The sequence below is a fragment of the Coregonus clupeaformis genome, unplaced genomic scaffold (genome assembly GCF_020615455.1).
Source record: "Coregonus clupeaformis isolate EN_2021a unplaced genomic scaffold, ASM2061545v1 scaf0473, whole genome shotgun sequence".
Taxonomy (NCBI): domain Eukaryota; kingdom Metazoa; phylum Chordata; class Actinopteri; order Salmoniformes; family Salmonidae; genus Coregonus; species Coregonus clupeaformis.
The window spans coordinates 149,578-176,904 of NW_025533928.1; the positions used below are offsets into that span (position 1 = coordinate 149,578).

General features: G+C 42.4%; 1 protein-coding gene across 1 annotated transcript; it reads left to right on the forward strand.

The window, feature by feature from the left end:
* The first annotated feature begins 6,627 nt into the window (after window positions 1-6,627).
* LOC123484805 (high mobility group protein B2-like) lies at window positions 6,628-26,557 on the forward strand. The gene is made up of 6 exons (XM_045215565.1): window positions 6,628-6,773; window positions 7,374-7,537; window positions 7,758-7,909; window positions 8,897-8,955; window positions 18,829-18,944; window positions 25,799-26,557. The coding sequence occupies exons 1-6, from the start codon at window positions 6,650-6,652 to the stop codon at window positions 25,958-25,960; spliced, it is 777 nt and encodes a 258-aa protein (XP_045071500.1). The 5' UTR covers window positions 6,628-6,649; the 3' UTR covers window positions 25,961-26,557.
* Window positions 26,558-27,327: the final 770 nt, after the last annotated feature.

Here is a 27,327-nt window from a genome sequence, read left to right on the forward strand (position 1 = left end):
GACCTGTCTACATACCATATAGATATCATATACATGTTGTGCCAACCTGTCTCCATACCATATAGATATCATATACATGTTGTCCCTCACCAACCTGTCTCCATACCATATAGATATCATATACATGTTGTCCCTCACCAACCTGTCTACATACCATATAGATATCATATACATGTTGTCCCTCACCGACCTGTCTCCATACCATATAGATATCATATACAGTGGGGAAAAAAAGTATTTAGTCAGCCACCAATTGTGCAAATTCTCCCACTTAAAAAGATGAGAGAGGCCTGTAATTTTCATCATAGGTACACGTCAACTATGACAGAGAAAATGAGGAAAAAAAATCCAGAAAATCACATTGTAGGATTTTTAATGAATTTATTTGCAAATTATGGTGGAAAATAAGTATTTGGTCAATAACAAAAGTTTCTTAATACTTTGTTATATACCCTTTGTTGGCAATGACACAGGTCAAACGTTTTCTGTAAGTCTTCACAAGGTTTTCACACACTGTTGCTGGTATTTTGGCCCATTCCTCCATGCAGATCTCCTCTAGAGCAGTGATGTTTTGGGGCTGTCGCTGGGCAATACGGACGTTCAACTCCCGCCAAAGATTTTCTATGGGGTTGAGATCTGGAGACTGGCTAGGCCACTCCAGGACCTTGAAATGCTTCTTACGAAGCCACTCCTTCGTTGCCCGGGCGGTGTGTTTGGGATCATTGTCATGCTGAAAGACCCAGCCACGTTTCATCTTCAATGCCCTTGCTGATGGAAGGAGGTTTTCACTCAAAATCTCATGATACATGGCCCCATTCATTCTTTCCTTTACACGGATCAGTCGTCCTGGTCCCTTTGCAGAAAAACAGCCCCAAAGCATGATGTTTCCACCCCCATGCTTCACAGTAGGTATGGTGTTCTTTGGATGCAACTCAGCATTCTTTGTCCTCCAAACACGACGAGTTGAGTTTTTACCAAAAAGTTATATTTTGGTTTCATCTGACATTCTCCCAATCCTCTTCTGGATCATCCAAATGTACTCTAGCAATCTTCAGACGGGCCTGGACATGTACTGGCTTAAGCAGGGGGACACGTCTGTACTGCAGGATTTGAGTCCCTGGCAGCGTAGTGTGTTACTGATGGTAGGCTTTGTTACTGTGGTCCCAGCTCTCTGCAGGTCATTCACTAGGTCCCCCCGTGTGGTTCTGGGATTTTTGCTCACCGTTCTTGTGATCATTTTGACCCCACAGGGTGAGATCTTGCGTGGAGCCCCAGATCGAGGGAGATTATCAGTGGTCTTATATGTCTTCCATTTCCTAATAATTGCTCCCACAGTTGATTTCTTCAAACCAAGCTGCTTACCTATTGCAGATTCAGTCTTCCCAGCCTGGTGTAGGTCTACAATTTTGTTTCTGGTGTCCTTTGACAGCTCTTTGGTCTTGGCCATAGTGGAGTTTGGAATGTGACTGTTTGAGGTTGTGGACAGGTGTCTTTTATACTGATAACAAGTTCAAACAGGTGCCATTAATACAGGTAATGAGTGGAGGACAGAGGAGCCTCTTAAAGAAGAAGTCACAGGTCTGTGAGAGCCAGAAATCTTGCTTGTTTGTAGGTGACCAAATACTTATTTTCCACCATAATTTGCAAATAAATTCATTAAAAATCCTACAATGTGTTTTTCTGGATTTTTTTTCCTCATTTTGTCTGTCATAGTTGACGTGTACCTATGATGAAAATTACAGGCCTCCCTCATCTTTTTAAGTGGGAGAACTTGCACAATTGGTGGCTGACTAAATACTTTTTTCCCCCACTGTACATGTTGTCCCTCACCAACCTGTCTCCATACCATATAGATATCATATACATGTTGTCCCTCACCAACCTGTCTCCATACCATATAGATATCATATACATGTTGTCCCTCACCGACCTGTCTCCATACCATATAGATATCATATACATGTTGTCCCTCACCAACCTGTCTCCATACCATATAGATATCATATACATGTTGTCCCTCACCGACCTGTCTCCATACCATATAGATATCATATACATGTTGTCCCTCACCAACCTGTCTCCATACCATATAGATATCATATACATGTTGTCCCTCACCAACCTGTCTACATACCATATAGATATCATATACATGTTGTCTCTCACCGACCTGTCTACATACCATATAGATATCATATACATGTTGTCCCAACCTGTCTACATACCATATAGATATCATATACATGTTGTCCCTCACCAACCTGTCTACATACCATATAGATATCATATACATGTTGTCCCAACCTGTCTACATACCATATAGATATCATATACATGTTGTCCCTCACCAACCTGTCTCCATACCATATAGATATCATATACATGTTGTCCCTCACCGACCTGTCTCCATACCATATAGATATCATATACATGTTGTCCCTCACCGACCTGTCTACATACCATATAGATATCATATACATGTTGTCCCTCACCCGACCTGTCTCCATACCATATAGATATCATATACATGTTGTCCCTCACCAACCTGTCTCCATACCATATAGATATCATATACATGTTGTCCCTCACCAACCTGTCTCCATACCATATAGATATCATATACATGTTGTCCCTCACCAACCTGTCTCCATACCATATAGATATCATATACATGTTGTCCCTCACCAACCTGTCTCCATACCATATAGATATCATATACATGTTGTCCCAACCTGTCTACATACCATATAGATATCATATACATGTTGTCCCTCACCAACCTGTCTCCATACCATATAGATATCATATACATGTTGTCCCAACCTGTCTACATACCATATAGATATCATATACATGTTGTCCCTCACCAACCTGTCTCCATACCATATAGATATCATATACATGTTGTCCCAACCTGTCTCCATACCATATAGATATCATATACATGTTGTCCCTCACCAACCTGTCTCCATACCATATAGATATCATATACATGTTGTCCCAACCTGTCTACATACCATATAGATATCATATACATGTTGTCCCTCACCAACCTGTCTCCATACCATATAGATATCATATACATGTTGTCCCTCACCAACCTGTCTCCATACCATATAGATATCATATACATGTCCCTCACCGACCTGTCTACATAGCATATAGATATCATATACATGTTGTCCCTCACCAACCTGTCTCCATACCATATAGATATCATATACGTGTTGTCCCTCACCGACCTGTCTACATACCATATAGATATCATATACATGTTGTCCCTCACCAACCTGTCTCCATACCATATAGATATCATATACATGTTGTCCCAACCTGTCTCCATACCATATAGATATCATATACATGTTGTCCCTCACCGACCTGTCTACATACCATATAGATATCATATACATGTTGTCCCTCACCAACCTGTCTCCATACCATATAGATATCATATACATGTTGTCCCTCACCAACCTGTCTCCATACCATATAGATATCATATACATGTTGTCCCTCACCAACCTGTCTCCATACCATATAGATATCATATACATGTTGTCCCAACCTGTCTACATACCATATAGATATCATATACATGTTGTCCCTCACCGACCTGTCTACATACCATATAGATATCATATACATGTTGTCCCTCACCGAACTGTCTCCATACCATATAGATATCATATACATGTTGTCCCAACCTGTCTCCATACCATATAGATATCATATACATGTTGTCCCTCACCAACCTGTCTCCATACCATATAGATATCATATACATGTTGTCCCTCACCAACCTGTCTCCATACCATATAGATATCATATACATGTTGTCCCTCACCAACCTGTCTCCATACCATATAGATATCATATACATGTTGTCCCTCACCAACCTGTCTCCATACCATATAGATATCATATACATGTTGTCCCTCACCAACCTGTCTCCATACCATATAGATATCATATACATGTTGTCCCAACCTGTCTCCATACCATATAGATATCATATACATGTTGTCCCTCACCGACCTGTCTCCATACCATATAGATATCATATACATGTTGTCCCAACCTGTCTCCATACCATATAGATATCATATACATGTTGTCCCTCACCGACCTGTCTACATACCATATAGATATCATATACATGTTGTCCCAACCTGTCTCCATACCATATAGATATCATATACATGTTGTCCCTCACCAACCTGTCTCCATACCATATAGATATCATATACATGTTGTCCCTCACCAACCTGTCTCCATACCATATAGATATCATATACAGTGCTATGAAAAAGTATTTGCCCCCTTTCTAATTTTCTCAACTTTTGCATATTTGTGATACTGAATGTTATCAGATATTCAACCAAAACCTAATATTAGATAAAGGGAACATAAGTGAACAAATAACACAACAATTACATATTTATTTCATTTATTTCATAAACAAAGTTATGCAACACCCAATTCCCCTGTGTGAAAAAGTAATTGCCCCCTTACACTCAATAACTGGTTGTGCCACCTTTAGCTGCAATGACTCCAACCAAATGCTTCCTGTAGTTGTTGATCAGTCTCTCCCGTCGCTGTGGAGGAATTTTGGCCAACTCTTCCATGCAGAACTGCTTTAACTCAGTGACATGTGGGTTTTCAAGCATGAACTGCTCGTTTCAAGTCCTGCCACAACATCTCAATTGGGATTAGGTCTGGACTTTGACTAGGCCATTCCAAAACTTCCAATTTGTTGCTTTTTAGCAATTTTCATGTAGACTTGATTGTGTGTTTTGGATCATTGTCTTGCTGCATGACCCAGCTGCGCTTCAGCATCAGCTCACAGACGGATGGTCTGACATTCTCCTGTAGAATTCTCTGATACGGAGCAGAATTCATGGTTCCTTCTATTAAGGCAAGTCGTCCAGGTCCTGAGGCAGCAAAGCATCCCCAAACCATCACACCACCACCACCATGCTTGACCTTTGGTATGATGTTCTTACTGTGGAATGCAGTGTTTGGTTTTCGCCAGACATAATTGGACCCATCTTGTCCAAAATGTTGACTCAAGTTTGCCAAAAAGCACCTGGATGATCATCAAGACTCTTGGAAGAACGTTCTATGGACAGATGATTCAAAAGTACAACTTTTTGGACGACATGGTTCCAGTAATGCCTGGCAAAAACCAAACTCTGCATTCCACAGTAAGAACATCATACCAAAGGTCAAGCATGAAACTGGGATTCATCTTTGAAGAGCACACTTCTCGAGAATACCAGTGGCCATCGAAGGTGAGCATTTGCCCACTGAAGTCGGTTACGACGCCGAACTGCAGTCAGGTCAAGACCCTGGTGAGGACTACGAGCGTGCAGATGAGCTTCCCTGAGACGGTTTCTGACAGTTTGTGCAGAAATTCTTCGGTTGTGCAAACCCACAGTTTCATCAGCTGTCCGGGTGGCTGGTCTCAGACAATCCCACAGGTGAAGAAGCCGGATGTGGAGGTCCTGGGCTGGCGTGGTGACACGTGGTCTGCAGTTGTGAGGCCGGTTAGACGTACTGCCAAATTCTCTAAAATGACGTTGGAGGTGGCTTATGGTAGAGAAATGAACATTCACTTCACTGGCAACAGCTCTGGTGGACATTCCTGCAGTCAGTATGCCAATTACACGCTCCCTCAAAACTTGAGACATCTGTGGCATTGTGTTGTGTGACAAAACTGCACGTTTTAGAGTGGCCTTTTATTGTCCCCAGCACAAGGTGCACCTGTGTAATGATCATTCTGTTTAATCAGCTTCTTTCTTGGCATGTCACACCTGTCAGGTGGATGGATTATCTTGGCAAAGATGAAATGGTCACTAACAGAGATGTAAACAAATTTGTGCGCAACATTTGAGATAAATAAGCTTTTTGTGTGTATGGAAATATCTGGGATCTTTTATTTCAGCCCATGGAACATGAGACCAACACTTTACATGTTGTGTTTATATTTTTGTTCAGAATAGAAAACCAAAGCAGACGTAACGTAAATTACCACTTCACCCCATAGACATTAAAACCAGCCTCACCCCTCTCGCTGAAGTGAGCCAGGATTCCATTCTATAGGCTCCTATCGTTTTCATTGTTGTGAATAGCTTCATCACATCTCCACCTTACTTACAAGACAAGTAGCTAGAGTGGACGTTGTTCAGATCTGATCAGACAGACATGATTAGTACCGTTGTCAATAAACTAGTAATAAACTATCACAGACTCGCGCAAAAACCATCAGAATAACAATAATAGTAAATCTACGGAGGACCCACTGCGTTAAAAAAAAAAGGGCGAAATCTGCCGCACTGAATGCAGTAGTCTGAGTTGACTCTTTGGGATTTAGGGAGCAAATCAGGCCTGTATCCGAACGCACCCTGGCCAATCAGACACGAGTCTCCGCCCATCTCAACACTTGGGTCTCCGCCCCCTGCGTTCGAATGACGGTAATCAGCCAACGGGGGCGGGCCTAGGGGCGGGCCTGGGGGCGGACCTGGGGGCGGGCCTGGGGGCGGGGCCTGGGTGCGGGCCAGGGGGCGGGCCTGGGGGCGGGGCCTGGGGGCGGGCCTGGGGGTGTGTCTGGAGGCGGGCCTGGGGGCGGGCCTGAGATCAGAGCTGGATGCAGTTTGAACCTGGATCAACTGGCCTCGGCAGTAACACACAGCAGCGTCCACAACAACAACAACAACAACAACAACCAAGACGACGACGGGAGACCAATTCTTGCTATCTGACCGGTAAAAGTAAGTCATGGAAAAGATTGCACGTTAGTAGTAGTAAAATAACACATTTCAACATGAAGCCATTTAATGAAAAATGTACCTGAATAATTGTAGAAAACGTTAGTTTCCCCTTGCATGTTTTTCTAGTATTTTTCTGCTAAGTTACTGTAACGTTAACTGTTACTGTACAGTAGCTACAGAGCGTGTTACTGAAACGTTACCTAGCTAAATCTACATTTTAAATGTAGTTAAAATAAAATAAACTTGCTTTAGGATTACTAATTTGATTACTCATAGTTTTCACACTAGCTAATGTTTTGTTAAGGCTAGCAGCGTTAGCATCTTTAGCATAAATGCTAGCGCTGCGTGATGGGATGAGTTAGCAGCGCGTTAGGCGGGAAGCAAATGGTGGGCCCATTGTTCTCAACGAGCTAGCATGCTAGGTGGCAGCTAACTAGGCTAACCTTAATGCAAACCCTATACAGTCTAAGCTGCACACGGGTCTGCAATTATTTCAACGACATTTTATCCGACGTGGGGCCTAGTTAGTTAGCCACTTTACCTAGATGCTCTTGCAAAAAAAGCTAGTTTAATAAATGTCTATTTTCTCCCGTGTATCAGTCAATCGTGTGACCATGGTGAAAGGGGACATTAATAAACCCAAGGGCAAGACGTCAGCCTACGCCTTCTTCGTCCAGACCTGCCGGGAGGAACAGAAGAGGAAACAGCCTGACCAGTCGGTCAACTTCTCAGAGTTCTCCAAGCAGTGTTCCGAGAGATGGAGGGTGAATATTAATACACACGCCACACATTTATACACACACAGTCGACACACATCACAAGGTGTTATTCCACTATGTGTCCGTTGTATATTTTTCATTTTAGTCATTTAGCAGACGCTCTTATCCAGAGCGACTTACAGTTAGTTTTTTCATACTGGCCCCCGTGTATCAGTGTTATAATAACTGTGTGTAATAAGGAAGTTATAACTGAGTTTGTGTGTAGGCTTCCACTGCGACTGACAAGCGTCGTTTTGAGGACATGGCGAAGAATGACAAGGTGCGTTATGAGAGGGACATGAGGGGGTACGTCCCCCCCAAGGGGATGGCCAAGAGCGGTAGGAAAAAGAAGGACCCCAACGCTCCCAAACGACCCCCGTGAGTCACACATTACAGTATACACACTACTGTACATCCATCACATATGACCTGCTTCACTCTAACCCTTCTCCCTCCATTCCATTTATATCATTTAGCAGACGCTCTTATCCAGAGCGACTTACAAATTGGTGCATTCAACTTATGATAGCCAGTGGGACAACCACTTTTTTTCTTCTTTTTTTTTATGGGAGGGGAGGGGTAGAAGGATTACTTTTATACTATTCCAGGTATTCCTTAAAGAGGTAGGGTTTCAAGTGTCTCCGGAAGGTGGTGAGTGACTCCGCTGTCCTGGCGTCGTGAGGGAGATTGTTCCACCATTGGGGTGCCAGAGCAGCGAACAGTTTTGACTGGGCTGAGCGGGAACTGTGCTTCCGTAGAGGTAGGGGGGCTAGCAGGCCAGAGGTGGATGAACGTAGTGCCCTCGTTTGGGTGTAGGGACTGATCAGAGCCTGAAGGTAAGGAGGTGCCGTTCCCCTCACAGCTCCGTAGGCAAGCACCACATATGACCTGCTTCCCTCTAACCCTCCTCCCTCATCACATATGACCTGCTTCCCTCCTCCCTCCATCACATATGACCTGCTTCCCTTCTCCCTCATCACATATGACCTGCTTCCCTCCTCCCTCATCACATATGACCTGCTTCCCTCTAACCCTCCTCCCTCATCACATATGACCTGCTTCCCTCCTCCCTCATCACATATGACCTGCTTCCCTCCTCCCTCATCACATATGACCTGCTTCCCTCCTCCCTCATCACATATGACCTGCTTCCCTCCTCCCCTCATCACATATGACCTGCTTCCCCTCCTCCCTCATCACATATGACCTGCTTCCCTCCTCCCTCATCACATATGACCTGCTTCCCTCCTCCCTCATCACATATGACCTGCTTCCCTCCTCCCTCATCACATATGACCTGCTTCCCTCCTCCCTCATCACATATGACCTGCTTCTCTCTAACCCTCCTCCCTCTTCCTCCATCAGGTCTGCCTTCTTTGTGTTCTCAGCAGAGTTCCGTCCGACGGTCAAACAGGAGTTCCCAGGTAAACTAATGATGATGATGATAGTATTACTAACAGGAGTTCCCAGGTAAACTAATGATGATGATAGTATTACTAACAGGAGTTCCCAGGTAAACTAATGATGATGATAGTATTACTAACAGGAGTTCCCAGGTAAACTAATGATGATGATAGTATTACTAACAGGAGTTCCCAGGTAAACTAATGATGATGATAGTATTACTAACAGGAGTTCCCAGGTAAACTAATGATGATGATAGTATTACTAACAGGAGTTCCCAGGTAAACTAATGATGATGATAGTATTACTAACAGGAGTTCCCAGGTAAACTAATGATGATGATAGTATTACTAACAGGAGTTCCCAGGTAAACTAATGATGATGATAGTATTACTAACAGGAGTTCCCAGGTAAACTAATGATGATGATAGTATTACTAACAGGAGTTCCCAGGTAAACTAATGATGATGATAGTATTACTAACAGGAGTTCCCAGGTAAACTAATCATGATGATAGTATTACTAACAGGAGTTCCCAGGTAAACTAATGATGATGATAGTATTACTAACAGGAGTTCCCAGGTAAACTAATGATGATGATAGTATTACTAACAGGAGTTCCCAGGTAAACTAATGATGATGATAGTATTACTAACAGGAGTTCCCAGGTAAACTAATCATGATGATAGTATTACTAACAGGAGTTCCCAGGTAAACTAATCATGATGATAGTATTACTAACAGGAGTTCCCAGGTAAACTAATCATGATGATGATAGTATTACTAACAGGAGTTCCCAGGTAAACTAATGATGATGATAGTATTACTAACAGGAGTTCCCAGGTAAACTAATCATGATGATAGTATTACTAACAGGAGTTCCCAGGTAAACTAATGATGATGATAGTATTACTAACAGGAGTTCCCAGGTAAACTAATGATGATGATAGTATTACTAACAGGAGTTCCCAGGTAAACTAATGATGATGATAGTATTACTAACAGGAGTTCCCAGGTAAACTAATGATGATGATAGTATTACTAACAGGAGTTCCCAGGTAAACTAATGATGATGATAGTATTACTAACAGGAGTTCCCAGGTAAACTAATCATGATGATAGTATTACTAACAGGAGTTCCCAGGTAAACTAATCATGATGATAGTATTACTAACAGGAGTTCCCAGGTAAACTAATGATGATGATAGTATTACTAACAGGAGTTCCCAGGTAAACTAATGATGATGATAGTATTACTAACAGGAGTTCCCAGGTAAACTAATCATGATGATAGTATTACTAACAGGAGTTCCCAGGTAAACTAATCATGATGATGATAGTATTACTAACAGGAGTTCCCAGGTAAACTAATGATGATGATAGTATTACTAACAGGAGTTCCCAGGTAAACTAATGATGATGATAGTATTACTAACAGGAGTTCCCAGGTAAACTAATGATGATGATAGTATTACTAACAGGAGATCCCAGGTAAACTAATGATGATGATAGTATTACTAACAGGAGTTCCCAGGTAAACTAATCATGATGATGATAGTATTACTAACAGGAGTTCCCAGGTAAACTAATGATGATGATAGTATTACTAACAGGAGTTCCCAGGTAAACTAATGATGATGATAGTATTACTAACAGGAGTTCCCAGGTAAACTAATCATGATGATAGTATTACTAACAGGAGTTCCCAGGTAAACTAATGATGATGATAGTATTACTAACAGGAGTTCCCAGGTAAACTAATGATGATGATAGTATTACTACAGGAGTTCCCAGGTAAACTAATGATGATGATAGTATTACTAACAGGAGTTCCCAGGTAAACTAATCATGATGATAGTATTACTAACAGGAGTTCCCAGGTAAACTAATCATGATGATAGTATTACTAACAGGAGTTCCCAGGTAAACTAATGATGATGATAGTATTACTAACAGGAGTTCCCAGGTAAACTAATCATGATGATAGTATTACTAACAGGTGTTCCCAGGTAAACTAATGATGATGATAGTATTACTAACAGGAGTTCCCAGGTAGACTAATGATGATGATAGTATTACTAACAGGAGTTCCCAGGTAAACTAATGATGATGATAGTATTACTAACAGGAGATCCCAGGTAAACTAATGATGATGATAGTATTACTAACAGGAGTTCCCAGGTAAACTAATGATGATGATAGTATTACTAACAGGAGTTCCCAGGTAAACTAATCATGATGATGATAGTATTACTAACAGGAGTTCCCAGGTAAACTAATGATGATGATAGTATTACTAACAGGAGTTCCCAGGTAAACTAATGATGATGATAGTATTACTAACAGGAGATCCCAGGTAAACTAATGATGATGATAGTATTACTAACAGGAGTTCCCAGGTAAACTAATGATGATGATAGTATTACTAACAGGAGTTCCCAGGTAAACTAATCATGATGATGATAGTATTACTAACAGGAGTTCCCAGGTAAACTAATGATGATGATAGTATTACTAACAGGAGTTCCCAGGTAAACTAATGATGATGATAGTATTACTAACAGGAGTTCCCAGGTAAACTAATCATGATGATAGTATTACTAACAGGAGTTCCCAGGTAAACTAATGATGATGATAGTATTACTAACAGGAGTTCCCAGGTAAACTAATGATGATGATAGTATTACTACAGGAGTTCCCAGGTAAACTAATGATGATGATAGTATTACTAACAGGAGTTCCCAGGTAAACTAATCATGATGATAGTATTACTAACAGGAGTTCCCAGGTAAACTAATCATGATGATAGTATTACTAACAGGAGTTCCCAGGTAAACTAATGATGATGATAGTATTACTAACAGGAGTTCCCAGGTAAACTAATCATGATGATAGTATTACTAACAGGTGTTCCCAGGTAAACTAATGATGATGATAGTATTACTAACAGGAGTTCCCAGGTAGACTAATGATGATGATAGTATTACTAACAGGAGTTCCCAGGTAAACTAATGATGATGATAGTATTACTAACAGGAGTTCCCAGGTAAACTAATGATGATGATAGTATTACTAACAGGAGTTCCCAGGTAAACTAATCATGATGATAGTATTACTAACAGGAGTTCCCAGGTAAACTAATCATGATGATAGTATTACTAACAGGAGTTCCCAGGTAAACTAATGATGATGATAGTATTACTAACAGGAGTTCCCAGGTAAACTAATCATGATGATAGTATTACTAACAGGAGTTCCCAGGTAAACTAATGATGATGATAGTATTACTAACAGGAGTTCCCAGGTAGACTAATGATGATGATAGTATTACTAACAGGAGTTCCCAGGTAAACTAATGATGATGATAGTATTACTAACAGGAGTTCCCAGGTAAACTAATGATGATGATAGTATTACTAACAGGAGTTCCCAGGTAAACTAATCATGATGATAGTATTACTAACAGGTGTTCCCAGGTAAACTAATGATGATGATAGTATTACTAACAGGAGTTCCCAGGTAGACTAATGATGATGATAGTATTACTAACAGGAGTTCCCAGGTAAACTAATGATGATGATAGTATTACTAACAGGAGATCCCAGGTAAACTAATGATGATGATAGTATTACTAACAGGAGTTCCCAGGTAAACTAATGATGATGATAGTATTACTAACAGGAGTTCCCAGGTAAACTAATCATGATGATGATAGTATTACTAACAGGAGTTCCCAGGTAAACTAATGATGATGATAGTATTACTAACAGGAGTTCCCAGGTAAACTAATGATGATGATAGTATTACTAACAGGAGATCCCAGGTAAACTAATGATGATGATAGTATTACTAACAGGAGTTCCCAGGTAAACTAATGATGATGATAGTATTACTAACAGGAGTTCCCAGGTAAACTAATCATGATGATGATAGTATTACTAACAGGAGTTCCCAGGTAAACTAATGATGATGATAGTATTACTAACAGGAGTTCCCAGGTAAACTAATGATGATGATAGTATTACTACAGGAGTTCCCAGGTAAACTAATGATGATGATAGTATTACTAACAGGAGTTCCCAGGTAAACTAATCATGATGATAGTATTACTAACAGGAGTTCCCAGGTAAACTAATCATGATGATAGTATTACTAACAGGAGTTCCCAGGTAAACTAATGATGATGATAGTATTACTAACAGGAGTTCCCAGGTAAACTAATCATGATGATAGTATTACTAACAGGTGTTCCCAGGTAAACTAATGATGATGATAGTATTACTAACAGGAGTTCCCAGGTAGACTAATGATGATGATAGTATTACTAACAGGAGTTCCCAGGTAAACTAATGATGATGATAGTATTACTAACAGGAGTTCCCAGGTAAACTAATGATGATGATAGTATTACTAACAGGAGTTCCCAGGTAAACTAATCATGATGATAGTATTACTAACAGGAGTTCCCAGGTAAACTAATCATGATGATAGTATTACTAACAGGAGTTCCCAGGTAAACTAATGATGATGATAGTATTACTAACAGGAGTTCCCAGGTAAACTAATCATGATGATAGTATTACTAACAGGAGTTCCCAGGTAAACTAATGATGATGATAGTATTACTAACAGGAGTTCCCAGGTAGACTAATGATGATGATAGTATTACTAACAGGAGTTCCCAGGTAAACTAATCATGATGATAGTATTACTAACAGGAGTTCCCAGGTAAACTAATGATGATGATAGTATTACTAACAGGAGTTCCCAGGTAAACTAATGATGATGATAGTATTACTAACAGGAGTTCCCAGGTAAACTAATCATGATGATAGTATTACTAACAGGAGTTCCCAGGTAAACTAATGATGATGATAGTATTACTAACAGGAGTTCCCAGGTAAACTAATGATGATGATAGTATTACTAACAGGAGTTCCCAGGTAAACTAATGATGATGATAGTATTACTAACAGGAGTTCCCAGGTAGACTAATGATGATGATAGTATTACTAACAGGAGTTCCCAGGTAAACTAATGATGATGATAGTATTACTAACAGGAGTTCCCAGGTAAACTAATGATGATGATAGTATTACTAACAGGAGTTCCCAGGTAAACTAATGATGATGATAGTATTACTAACAGGAGTTCCCAGGTAAACTAATCATGATGATGATGATAGTATTACTAACAGGAGTTCCCAGGTAAACTAATGATGATGATAGTATTACTAACAGGAGTTCCCAGGTAAACTAATGATGATGATGATAGTATTACTAACAGGGGTTCCCAGGTAAACTAATGATGATGATAGTATTACTAACAGGAGTTCCCAGGTAAACTAATGATGATGATGATAGTATTACTAACAGGAGTTCCCAGGTAAACTAATGATGATGATGATAGTATTACTAACAGGAGTTCCCAGGTAAACTAATGATGATGATAGTATTACTAACAGGAGTTCCCAGGTAAACTAATGATGATGATAGTATTACTAACAGGAGTTCCCAGGTAAACTAATCATGATGATAGTATTACTAACAGGAGTTCCCAGGTAAACTAAAGATGATGATAGTATTACTAACAGGGCCTAAAAGCTTTTTGGTCCACCAGCAACTGTGGAATGACATTTTTCACCTAGTCGGCTCGGGGATTAGAACCAGCGACCTTTCGGTTACTGGGACAACGCTCTTAACCACTAAGCTACCTATTTGGTTAAAACTGTGATAATAACAGTACTGTATTAGTGGTATTTGGTTAAAACAGTAGTAATATCAGTACTGTATTAGTGGTATTTGGTTAAAACAGTAGTAATATCAGTACTGTATTAGTGGTATTTGGTTAAAACAGTAGTAATATCAGTACTGTATTAGGTTAAAACAGTAGTAATATCAGTACTGTATTAGTGGTATTAGGTTAAAACAGTAGTAATATCAGTACTGTATTAGTGGTATTAGGTTAAAACAGTGATAATAATAGATGTGTAATGTAGACGATGGTTTGTCCCCACATTTCGGCCCTATTTGAGCCTTTCATCCCCACGTGGGACCCATTTAATATATTATCAGCCGATACAGATATTGTCACCGGTATATTGTGCATCCCTAGTAATATGTGTATTGTTTCCAGGCTGCTCCATAGGAGAGTATTATCAATAGCAGTAGTATATATAATAATCTATATATTGGTAGTAGTATATATAATAATCTATATATTGGTAGTAGTATATATAATAATAGTGTGTATTATCAATAGCAGTAGTGGCAGGTAGCTTAGTGGTTAAGAGCGTTGTGCCAGTAACCGAAAGGTCGCTGGTTCTAATCCCTGAGCCGACTAGGTGAAAAATATGTCAATGTGCCCTTAAGCAAGGCACTTAACCACTAATTGCTAATTGCTCCTGTAAGTCGCTCTGGATAAGAGCGTCTACTAAATGACAAAAATGTAAATGTATATATAATAATCTATATATTGGTAGTAGTATATATAATAATCTATATATTGGTAGTAGTATATATAATAATCTATATATTGGTAGTAGTATATATAATAATCTATATATTGGTAGTAGTATATATATATATAATAATAAATATATATATATATATATATATATATATATATATATATATATATATATATATTACATCATTTAGCAGACGCTCTTATCCAGAGCGACTTACATGAGCAATTAGGGTTAAGTGCCTTGCTCAAGGGCACATCGACAGATTTTTCACCTAGTCGGCTCGGGGATTAGAACCAGCGACCTTTCGGTTACTGGCACAACGCTCTTAACCACTAAGCTACCTGCCGCCCATTATATATATATATATATTGGTAGTAGTAGTATATACAGTTGAAGTTGGAAGTTTAAACTCAGTTTTTCATAATTCCTGACATTTAATCCTAGTAAAAAATTCCCTGTCTTAGGTCAGTTAGGATCACCACTTTATTTTAAGAATGTGAAATGTCAGAATAATAATAGAGAGAATGATTTATTTCAGCTTTTATTTATTTCATCACATTCCCAGTGGGTCAGAAGTTTACGTACACTCAATTAGTATTTGGTAGCATTGCCTTTAAATTGTTTAACTTGGGTCAAATGTTTCGGGTAGCCTTCCACAAGCATCCCACAATAAGTTGGGTGAATTTTGGCCCATTCCTCCTGAAAGAGCTGGTGTAACTGAGTCAGGTTTGTAGGCCTCCTTGCTCGCACATGCTTTTTCATTTTCTATAGGATTGAGGTCAGGGCTTTGTGATGGCCACTCCAATACCTTGACTTTGTTGTCCTTAAGCCATTTTGCCACAACTTTGGAAGTATGCTTGGGGTCATTGTCCATTTGGAAGACCCATTTGCGACCAAGCTTTAACTTCCTGACTGATGTCTTGAGATGTTGCTTCAATATATCCTCAACGTGATCAAAACAAAGGAGATGATTATGGACTACAGGAAAGGGAGGACTGAGCACGCCCCCATTCTCATCGACGGGGCTGTAGTGGAGCAGGCTGAGAGCTTCAAGAGACTAGGTGTCCACATAACCAACAAACTCTCATGGTCCAAACACACCAAGACATTCGTGAAGAGGGCACGACAAAGCCTATCCCTCTCATGAGACTGAAAAGATTTGGCATGGGTCCTCAGATCCTCAAAAGGTTATACAGCTGCACCATCGAGAGCATCCTGACTGGTTGCATCACTGCCTGGTATGGCAACTGCTCGGCTTCCGACAGCAAGGCACTACAGAGGGTAGTGCGTATGGCCCAGTACATCACTGGGGCCAAGCTTCCTGCCGTCCAGGACCTCTATACCAGGCGGTGTCAGAGGAAGGCCCTCAAAATTGTCAAAGACTCCAGCCACCCTAGTCATAGACTGTTCTCTCTGCTACCGCATGGCAAGCGGTACCGGAGTGCCAAGTCTAGGTCCAAAAGGCTTCTTAACAGCTTCTACCCCCAAGCCATAAGACTCCTGAACAGCTAATCATGGCTACCCAGACTATTTGCATTGCCCCCCCACCCCATCTTCAGCGGTGAAGTTGTCCTGTCCCCTTAGCAGAAAAACACCCCCAAAGCATAATGTTTCCACCTCCATGTTTGACAGTGGGGATGGTGTTCTTGGGGTCATAGGCAGCATTCCTCCTCCTCCAAACACGGCGAGTTGAGTTGATGCCAAAGAGCTCCATAAAATTATAGACTGATCATGTCTTTGTCAGTGGGCAAACGTACAAAATCAGCAGGGGATCAAATACTTTTGTCCCTCACTGTATGTATGTACAGTGGGGGAAAAAAGTATTTAGTCAGCCACCAATTGTGCAAGTTCTCCCACTTAAAAAGATGAGAGAGGCCTGTAATTTTCATCATAGGTACACGTCAACTATGGCAGACAAAATGAGACAAAAAAATCCAGAAAATCACATTGTAGGATTTTTAATGAATTTATTTGCAAATGATGGTGGAAAATAAGTATTTGGTCAATAACAAAAGTTTCTCAATACCTTGTTATATACCCTTTGTTGGCAATGACACAGGTCAAACGTTTTCTGTAAGTCTTCACAAGGTTTTCACACACTGTTGCTGGTATTTTGGCCCATTCCTCCATGCAGATCTCCTCTAGAGCAGTGATGTTTTGGGGCTGTCGCTGGGCAACACAGACTTTCAACTCCCTCCAAAGATTTTCTATGGGGTTGAGATCTGGAGACTGGCTAGGCCACTCCAGGACCTTGAAATGCTTCTTACGAAGCCACTCCTTCGTTGCCCGGGCGGTGTGTTTGGGATCATTGTCATGCTGAAAGACCCAGCCACGTTTCATCTTCAATGCCCTTGCTGATGGAAGGAGGTTTTCACTCAAAATCTCACGATACATGGCCCCATTCATTCTTTCCTTTACACGGATCAGTCATCCTGGTCCCTTTGCAGAAAAACAGCCCCAAAGCATGATGTTTCCACCCCCATGCTTCACAGTAGGTATGGTGTTCTTTGGATGCAACTCAGCATTCTTTGTCCTCCAAACACGACGAGTTGAGTTTTTACCAAAAAGTTATATTTTGGTTTCATCTGACCATATGACATTCTCCCAATCCTCTTCTGGATCATCCAAATGCACTCTAGCTAACTTCAGACCGGCCTGGACATGTACTCGCTTAAGCAGGGGGACACGTCTGGCACTGCAGGATTTGAGTCCCTGGCGGCGTAGTGTGTTACTGATGGTAGGCTTTGTTACTTTGGTCCCAGCTCTCTGCAGGTCATTCACTAGGTCCCCCAGTGTGGTTCTGGGATTTTTGCTCACCGTTCTTGTGATCATTTTGACCCCACGGGGTGAGATCTTGCGTGGAGCCCCAGATCGAGGGAGATTATCAGTGGTCTTGTATGTCTTCCATTTCCTAATAATGGCTCCCACAGTTGATTTCTTCAAACCAAGCTGCTTACCTATTGCAGAATCAGTCTTCCCAGCCTGGTGCAGGTCTACAATTTTGTTTCTGGTGTCCTTTGACAGCTCTTTGGTCTTGGCCATAGTGCAGTTTGGAGTGTGACTGTTTGAGGTTGTGGACAGGTGTCTTTTATACTGATAACAAGTTCAAACAGGTGCCATTAATACAGGTAACGAGTGGAGGACAGAGGAGCCTCTTAAAGAAGAAGTTACAGGTCTGTGAGAGCCAGAAATCTTGCTTGTTTGTAGGTGACCAAATACTTATTTTCCACCATAATTTGCAAATAAATTCATTAAAAATCCTACAATGTGATTTTCTGGGGGAAAAATTCTCAATAGTTGACGTGTACCTATGATGAAAATTACAGGCCTCTCTCATCTTTTTAAGTGGGAGAACTTGCACAATTGGTGGCTGACAATACTTTTTCCCCCCACTGTATAATAATGTATATATTATTGTCTCCAGGCTGTTCTATAGGAGAATGTGCTAAGAAGCTGGGGATCATGTGGGGTCAACAGACTCCAACCCAGAAACAGCCGTTTGAAGAGAAGGCTCTCCGACTGAGGGAGAAATATGACAAGGTACAGGACTGCTACTTGACATTCCTTTGAACAAGCAGGATAGATTTTTTACCAAAATCTCTGTAACACCATTTTTACATGATGCAAGGAACCACTTTTTAAAAAATTACCATAGAGAATCAGACCTACATTCAGGAAATATTCAGACCCCTTGACTTTTTCCACATTTTGTTACATTACAGCCTTATTTTAAAATTGATAAAATTATTTTTTCCCCTCATCAATCTACACACAATACCCCATAATGACAAAGCAAAAACGGAAATATCACATTTACATAAGTATTCAGACCCTTTACTCAGTACTTTGTTGAAGCACCTTTGGCAGCGATTACAGCCTCGAGTCTTCTTGGGTATGATGCTACATGCTTGGCACACCTGTATTTGGGGAGTTTCTCCCATTCTTCTCTGCAGATCCTCTCAAGCTCTGTCAGGTTGGATGGGGAGCGTCGCTGCACAGCTATTTTCAGGTCTCTCCAGAGATGTTCTATCGGGTTCAAGTCCGGGCTCTGGCTGGGCCGCTCAAGGACATTCAGAGACTTGTCCCGAAGCCACTCCTGCATTGTCTTGGATGTGTGCTTAGGGTCGTTGTCCTGTTGGAAGGTGAACCTTCGCCCCAGTCTGAGGTCCTGAGCGCTCTGGAGCAGGTTTTCATCAAGGATCTCTCTGTACTTTGCTCCGTTCATCTTTCCCTCGATCCTGACTAGTCTCCCAGTCCCTTCCGCTGAAAAACATCCCCACAGCATGATGCTGCCACCACCATGCTTCACCGTAGGAATGGTGGCAGGTTTCCTCCAGACGTGACGCTTGGCATTCAGGCCAAAGAGTTCAATCTTGGTTTCATCAGACCAGAGAATCTTGTTTCTCATGGTCTGAGAATCTTTAGGTGCCTTTTGGCAAACTCCAAGCGGGCTGTCATGTGCTTTTTACTGAGGAGTGGCTTCCGTCTGGCCACTCTACCATAAAGACCTGATTGGTGGAGAGCTGCAGAGATGGTTGTCCTTCTGGAAGGTTCTCCCATCTCCACAGAGGAACTCTGGAGCTCTCTCAGAGTAACCATCGGGTTCTTGGTCACCTCCCTAACCAAGGCCCTTCTACCCCGATTGCTCAATTTGGCCGGGCGGCCAGTTCTAGGAAGAGTCTTGGTGGTTCCAAACTTTTTCCATTTAAGAATTATGGAGGCCACTGTGTTCTTGGGGACCTTCAATGCTGCAGAAATGTTTTGGTACCCTTCACCAGATCTGTGTCTCGACACAATCCTGTCTCGGAGCTCTCCTTCGACCTCATGGCTTGGTTTTTGCTCTGACATGCACTGTCAACCGAGTGACCTTATATAGACAGGTGTGTGCCTTTCCAAATCATGTCCAATCAATTGAATTTACCACAGGTGGACTCCAGTCAAGTTGTAGAAACATCTCAAGGATGATCAATGGAAACAGGATGCACCTGAGCTCAATTTCGAGTCTCATAGCAAAGGGTCTGAATATTTGTATTTTTAATCAATTTGAAAACATTTCTAAAAACCAGTTTTCTCTTTGTCATTATGGGTTATTGTGTGTAGATTGAATGTAACAAAATGTGGAAAAAGCCAAGGGGTCTGAATACTTTCCGAATGACCTCTAAATGTAATCTACACTCTGCCTATTGGCTTCTGATATTCAAGCCAGTCTCAAAATACTACAACACTGCCCCTTTAAGGCTCTCCTGGAGGATGGTTGGCTATCCTCCAAATACAACACTGCCCCTTTAAGGCTCTCCTGGAGGATGGTTGGTATCCTATAAAATATTGTAACATCAACCAAATACATTTTATGAAGGGCGTCCTGTTGTCCATTTGACGATAAGTATGTCTATGGTTCTGGGACAGTTCTGGGATCCAAACAGGCAACAGATCAGAACGTTTAGCTTCATGTTGAGAACCTTTTATTTCTTTATATTATCAGCTCACGGCCTTACGCTCAAATGTTCCAAAATGATATTAGCTGGAAAACACCTCAAAAGTGAGCAGGTTCATGACAATAAAATAACGTTGATTTGAACCAATAGAATATGAGAAATGCTGGTTTCATATTAAGTGTTTATCAAATAATAACCTCAGCATTTCTATGTTTGTATTTTTGCTAGGCTACTTTGAAACAAGTTAAGACATGCTTAATAAAAATACATAACAATAATATGCCATTTAGCAGACGCTTTTATCCAAAGCGACTTACAGTCATGCGTGCATACATTTTTGTGTATGGGTGGTCCCGGGGATCGAACCCACTACCTTGGCGTTACAAGCGCCGTGCTCTACCAGCTGAGCTACAGAGGACCACATAAAATGTCCAGGTTTTAAACAATTAGGTTTGCGGTTAAATTTTACATTTAAATTTTAGTCATTTAGCAGACGCTCTTATCCAGAGCGACTTACAGGAGCAATTAGGGTTAAGTGCCTTGCTCAAGGGCACATTTACGTCATTTAGCAGACGCTCTTATCCAGAGCGACTCACAAATTGGTGCATTCACCCTATAGCCAGTGGGATAACCACTTTACAATTTTGGGGGGGGGGTAGAAGGATTACGTTATCCTATCCCAGGTATTCCTTAAAGAGGTGGGGTTTCAAATGTCTCCGGAAGGTGGTGAGTGACTCCGCTGTCCTGGCGTCGTGAGGGAGCTTGTTCCACCATTGGGGTGCCAGAGCAGCGAACAGTTTTGACTGGGCTGAGCGGGAACTATGCTTCCGCAGAGGAAGGGGAGCCAGCAGGCCAGAGGTGGATGAACGCAATGCCCTCGTTTGGGTGTAGGGACTGATCAGAGCCCGAAGGTACAGAGGTGCCGTTCCCCTCACTGCTCCATAGGCAAGCACCATGGTCTTGTAACGGATGCGAGCTTCAACTGGAAGCCAGTGGAGTGTGCGGAGGAGGGGGGTGACGTGAGAGAACTTGGGAAGGTTGAACACCAGACGGGCTGCGGCGTTCTGGATGAGTTGTAGGGGTTTAATGGCACAGGCAGGGAGGCCAGCCAACAGCGAGTTGCAGTAATCCAGACGGGAGATGACAAGTGCCTGGATTAGGACCTGTGCCGCTTCCTGTGTAAGGTAGGGTCGTACTCTCCGAATGTTGTAGAGCATGAACCTGCAGGAGCGGGTCACCGCCTTGATGTTAGCGGAGAATGACAGGGTGTTGTCCAGGGTCACGCCAAGGCTCTTTGCACTCTGGGAGGAGGACACAACGGAGTTGTCAACCGTGATGGCGAGATCATGGAACGGGCAGTCCTTCCCCGGGAGGAAGAGCAGCTCCGTCTTGCCAGGGTTCAGCTTGAGGTGGTGATCCGTCATCCATACTGATATGTCTGCCAGACATGCAGAGATGCGATTCGCCACCTGGTTATCAGAAGGTGAGATTTAAGGCACTGTCCTTCACTCTCCGGTCTGACCATTTGATCTGAACTAATCGTGCATTGAGTATTTCGACAGAATCAAGCCTTTAGACTTTAATGTTAATTATCCTACATTATAATTGTCAAACATGACTATATTTATGTCATTAAAAGTGTCATTCAAGTTTGGCTACATTTTCTGTCACCTCCCTCATGTCTGCATGGGTTTGAACATGAGGCTGTAGACGATATGCATATTACCTCAGAGTAATTGTTTGTCGCAGCCGGCCGTGACCGGGAGACCCATGGGGCGGCGCACAATTGGCACAGCGTCGTCTAGGGTAGGGGAGGGAATGGCCGGCAGGGACGTTGGTAGAGCATGATGTTTGCAACGCCAGGGTTGTGGGTTCGTTTCCCACGGGGGGCCAGTATGAAAAATATAAAAATAATGTATGCACTCACTAACTGTAAGTCGCTCTGGATAAGAGCGTCTGCTAAATGACTAAAAATGTAAAAAAATATTGCGACATTATCTTTATGACCTGTCCTGGACAAGAGGACAAGCGGTAATGTCAAACAGTGCCTTGCAAAAGTATTCATCCCCCTTGGTGTTTTTCCTATTTTATTGCATTACAACCTGTAATTTAAATTGATTTTTATTTGGATTTCATGTAATGGACATACACAAAATAGTCCAAATTGGTGAAATGAAATGAAAAAAATAACTTGTTTCAAAAAATACAAAATAACGGAAAAGTGGTGCGTGCATATGTATTCACCCCCTTTGCTATGAAGCCCCTAAATAAGATCTGGTGCAACCAATTACCTTCAGAAGTCACATAATTAGTTAAATAAAGTCCACCTGTGTGCAATCTAATCGGTCACATGATCTCAGTATATATACACCTGTTCTGAAAGGCCCCAGAGTCTGCAACACCAGTAAGCAAGGGGCACCACCAAGCAAGCGGCACCATGAAGACCAAGGAGCTCTCCGAACAGGTCAGGGACAAAGTTGTGGAGAAGTACAGATCAGGGTTGGGTTATAAAAAAATATCTGAAACTTTGAACATCCCATGGAGCACCATTAAATCCATTATTAAAACATTGAAAGAATATGGCACCACAACAAACCTGCCAAGAGAGGGCCACCCACCAAAACTCACGGACCAGGTAAGGAGGGCATTACAGAGAGGCAACAAAGAGACCAAAGATAACCCTGAAGGAGCTGCAAAGCTCCACAGCGGAGAGTGGAGTATCTGTCCATAGGATCACTTTAAGCCGTACACTCCACAGAGCTGGGCTTTACGGAAGAGTGGCCAGAAAAAAGCCATTGCTTAAAGAAAAAAATTACCTAACACGTTTGGTGTTCGCCAAAAGGTATGGAAGAAGGTACTCTGGTCAGATGAGACTAATATTGAGCTTTTTGGCCATCAAGGAAAATGCTATGTCTGGCGCAAACCCAACACCTCTCATCACCCCGAGAACACCATCCCCACAGTGAAGCATGGTGGCGGCAGCATCATGCTGTGGGGATGCTTTTCATCGGCAGGGACTGGGAAACTGGTCAGAATTGAAGGAATGATGGATGGCGCTAAATACAGGAAAATTCTTGAGGGAAACCTGTTTCAGTCTTCCAGAGATTTGAGACTGGGACGGAGGTTCACCTTCCAGCAGGACAATGACCCTAAGCATACTGCTAAAGCAGCACTCGAGTGGTTTAAGGGGAAACATTCAAATGTCTTGGAATGGCCTAGTCAAAGCCCAGACCTCAATCCAATTGAGAATCTGTGGTATGACTTAAAGATTGCTGTACACCAGCGGAACCCATCCAGCTTGAAGGAGCTGGAGCAGTTTTGCCATGAAGAATGGGCAAAAATCCCAGTGGCTGGATGTGCCAAGCTTATAGAGACATTCCTTAAGAGACTTGCAGCTGTAATTGCTGCAAAAGGTGGCTCTACAAAGTATTGACTTTGGGGTGAATAGTTATGCACGCTCAAGTTTTTTTTTTGTCTTATTTCTTGTTTGTTTCACAATAAAAATTATTTTGCATCTTCAAAGTGGTCGGCATGTTGTGTAAATCAAATTATACAAACCCCCCAAAAAAAATCCATTTTAATTCCAGGTTGTAAGGCAACAAAATAGGAAAAATGCCAAGGGGGGTGAATACTTTCGCAAGCCACTGTATACACACACACACACCTTGCCCCACACACACATTAACACACACACACACCTTGCCCCACACACACATTAACACACACACACACCTTGCCCCACACACACATTAACACACATCACGCAACCACAAACAGACCCCAGACCTGTTAGAGACTGATCGCTGTACCCCATCTCTCTGTCTCTGTCTGTTAGAGACTGACCGCTGTACCCCATCTCTCTGTCTCTCTGTCTGTTAGAGACTGACCGCTGTACCCCATCTCTCTGTCTCTCTGTCTGTTAGAGACTGACCGCTGTACCCCGTCTCTCTGTCTGTTAGAGACTGACCGCTGTACCCCATCTCTCTGTCTCTCTGTCTGTTAGAGACTGACCGCTGTACCCCATCTCTCTGTCTCTCTGTCTGTTAGAGACTGACCGCTGTACCCCATCTCTCTGTCTCTGTCTGTTAGAGACTGACCGCTGTACCCCATCTCTCTGTCTCTCTGTCTGTTAGAGACTGACCGCTGTACCCCATCTCTCTGTCTCTCTGTCTGTTAGAGACTGACCGCTGTACCCCGTCTCTCTGTCTGTTAGAGACTGACCGCTGTACCCCATCTCTCTGTCTCTCTGTCTGTTAGAGACTGACCGCTGTACCCCATCTCTCTGTCTCTCTGTCTGTTAGAGACTGACCGCTGTACCCCATCTCTCTGTCTCTCTGTCTCTCTGTCTGTTAGAGACTGACCGCTGTACCCCGTCTCTCCGTCTCTCTGTCTGTTAGAGACTGACCGCTGTACCCCATCTCTCTCTGTCTGTTAGAGACTGACCGCTGTACCCCGTCTCTCTCTGTCTGTTAGAGACTGACCGCTGTACCCCATCTCTCTCTGTCTGTTAGAGACTGACCGCTGTACCCCATCTCTCTCTGTCTGTTAGAGACTGACCGCTGTACCCCGTCTCTCTGTCTGTTAGAGACTGACCGCTGTACCCCATCTCTCTCTGTCTGTTAGAGACTGACCGCTGTACCCCGTCTCTCTGTCTGTTAGAGACTGACCGCTGTACCCCATCTCTCTGTCTCTCTGTCTGTTAGAGACTGACCGCTGTACCCCATCTCTCTCTGTCTGTTAGAGACTGACCGCTGTACCCCGTCTCTCTGTCTCTCTGTCTGTTAGAGACTGACCGCTGTACCCCGTCTCTCTGTCTCTGTCTGTTAGAGACTGACCGCTGTACCCCATCTCTCTGTCTCTCTGTCTGTTAGAGACTGACCGCTGTACCCCGTCTCTCTGTCTGTTAGAGACTGACCGCTGTACCCCATCTCTCTCTGTCTGTTTGTGTCGTGTGTGTAGGACATGGCTGCATACCGCTCCGGTGCAAACGTTAAGCGGGCGCCGATGCGACCCGGTCCCGGTGGCTCGTCCGGTATGATGCCCCACGCCACGGCCGGTGATGATGATGATGATGATGACCTGGAGGACGACGATGATGATGATGATGATGATGATGAGTAAAGCGTTAGCGCGGGGTTCATACCTGTTGGATCGATTTAGCGCGCGTCCGGTAGGCGGAGTTTGTGCATTTGAGACCATTCCATTGGTCCTAATGTGGAAACTCCGCCCTCCCAGGGTCGAGCTAAAACGATCGAACCCAGTTTCCACCAGAATCCTAACGGGCCAGAGGAGGAATCTGATTGGCTGAAAGGTATGTGTGCCTGTCAGTGACCCTGCAGGGGGGAGGGCTGACCAGAGGTCAAAGGTTAGTTAGGTCAGGGGTTAGATAGAGCTGGACTGGACCAGACACAACCCGCAAGGGACTCATAATATCGCAGCTTCACTGAGTACTCATCTAATGCAACATCCGTTGCTGTGGGTAGATCTGAATGTTGTGGATGTCTTGGTGTGTAGCTGCTGTTTGTTCCCAGGGTTGTGTTTGGTCCTAGTTGAGTTCAGGCTCTACAATATTAACAGAGCTGTGTGACGTTGCAGCTCCTTTTAAAACAAACACTTTATTTTTTGTTTTTACAATTTTTTTTTAAATGGAAAAATGTGTCCTGAAACAATATGTAGAAATTGACTTTTTTTATAATAAAACAATTATGATTCTGAAAATGTTTTCTGTGTATTATCTAATCCTGCTGCAACACTGACATGGAGCTGATGACTGGGGTTTATCTATCTAATCCTGCTGCAACACTGACATGGAGCTGATGACTGGGGTTTATCTATCTAATCCTGCTGCAACACTGACATGGAGCTGATGACTGGGGTTTATCTATCTAATCCTGCTGCAACACTGACATGGAGCTGATGACTGGGGTTTATCTATCTAATCCTGCTGCAACACTGACATGGAGCTGATGACTGGGGTTTATCTATCTAATCCTGCTGCAACACTGACATGGAGCTGATGACTGGGGTTTATCTATCTAATCCTGCTGCAACACTGACATGGAGCTGATGACTGGGGTTTATCTATCTAATCCTGCTGCAACACTGACATGGAGCTGATGACTGGGGTTTATCTATCTAATCCTGCTGCAACACTGACATGGAGCTGATGACTGGGGTTTATCTATCTAATCCTGCTGCAACACTGACATGGAGCTGATGACTGGGGTTTATCTATCTAATCCTGCTGCAACACTGACATGGAGCTGATGACTGGGGTTTATCTATCTAATCTAATCAACGTGGGGAATAGTTGGTTAAAGTATCTGGTAGTAATAAATAGATATAGTGTACTACTGTTAACCAGGACCCATCATCCTCCTGACATGTAGTAATATATAGTGTACTACTGTTAACCAGGACCCGTCAGCCTCCAGACATGTAGTAATATATAGTGTAGTACTGTTAACCAGGACCCGTCAGCCTCCTGA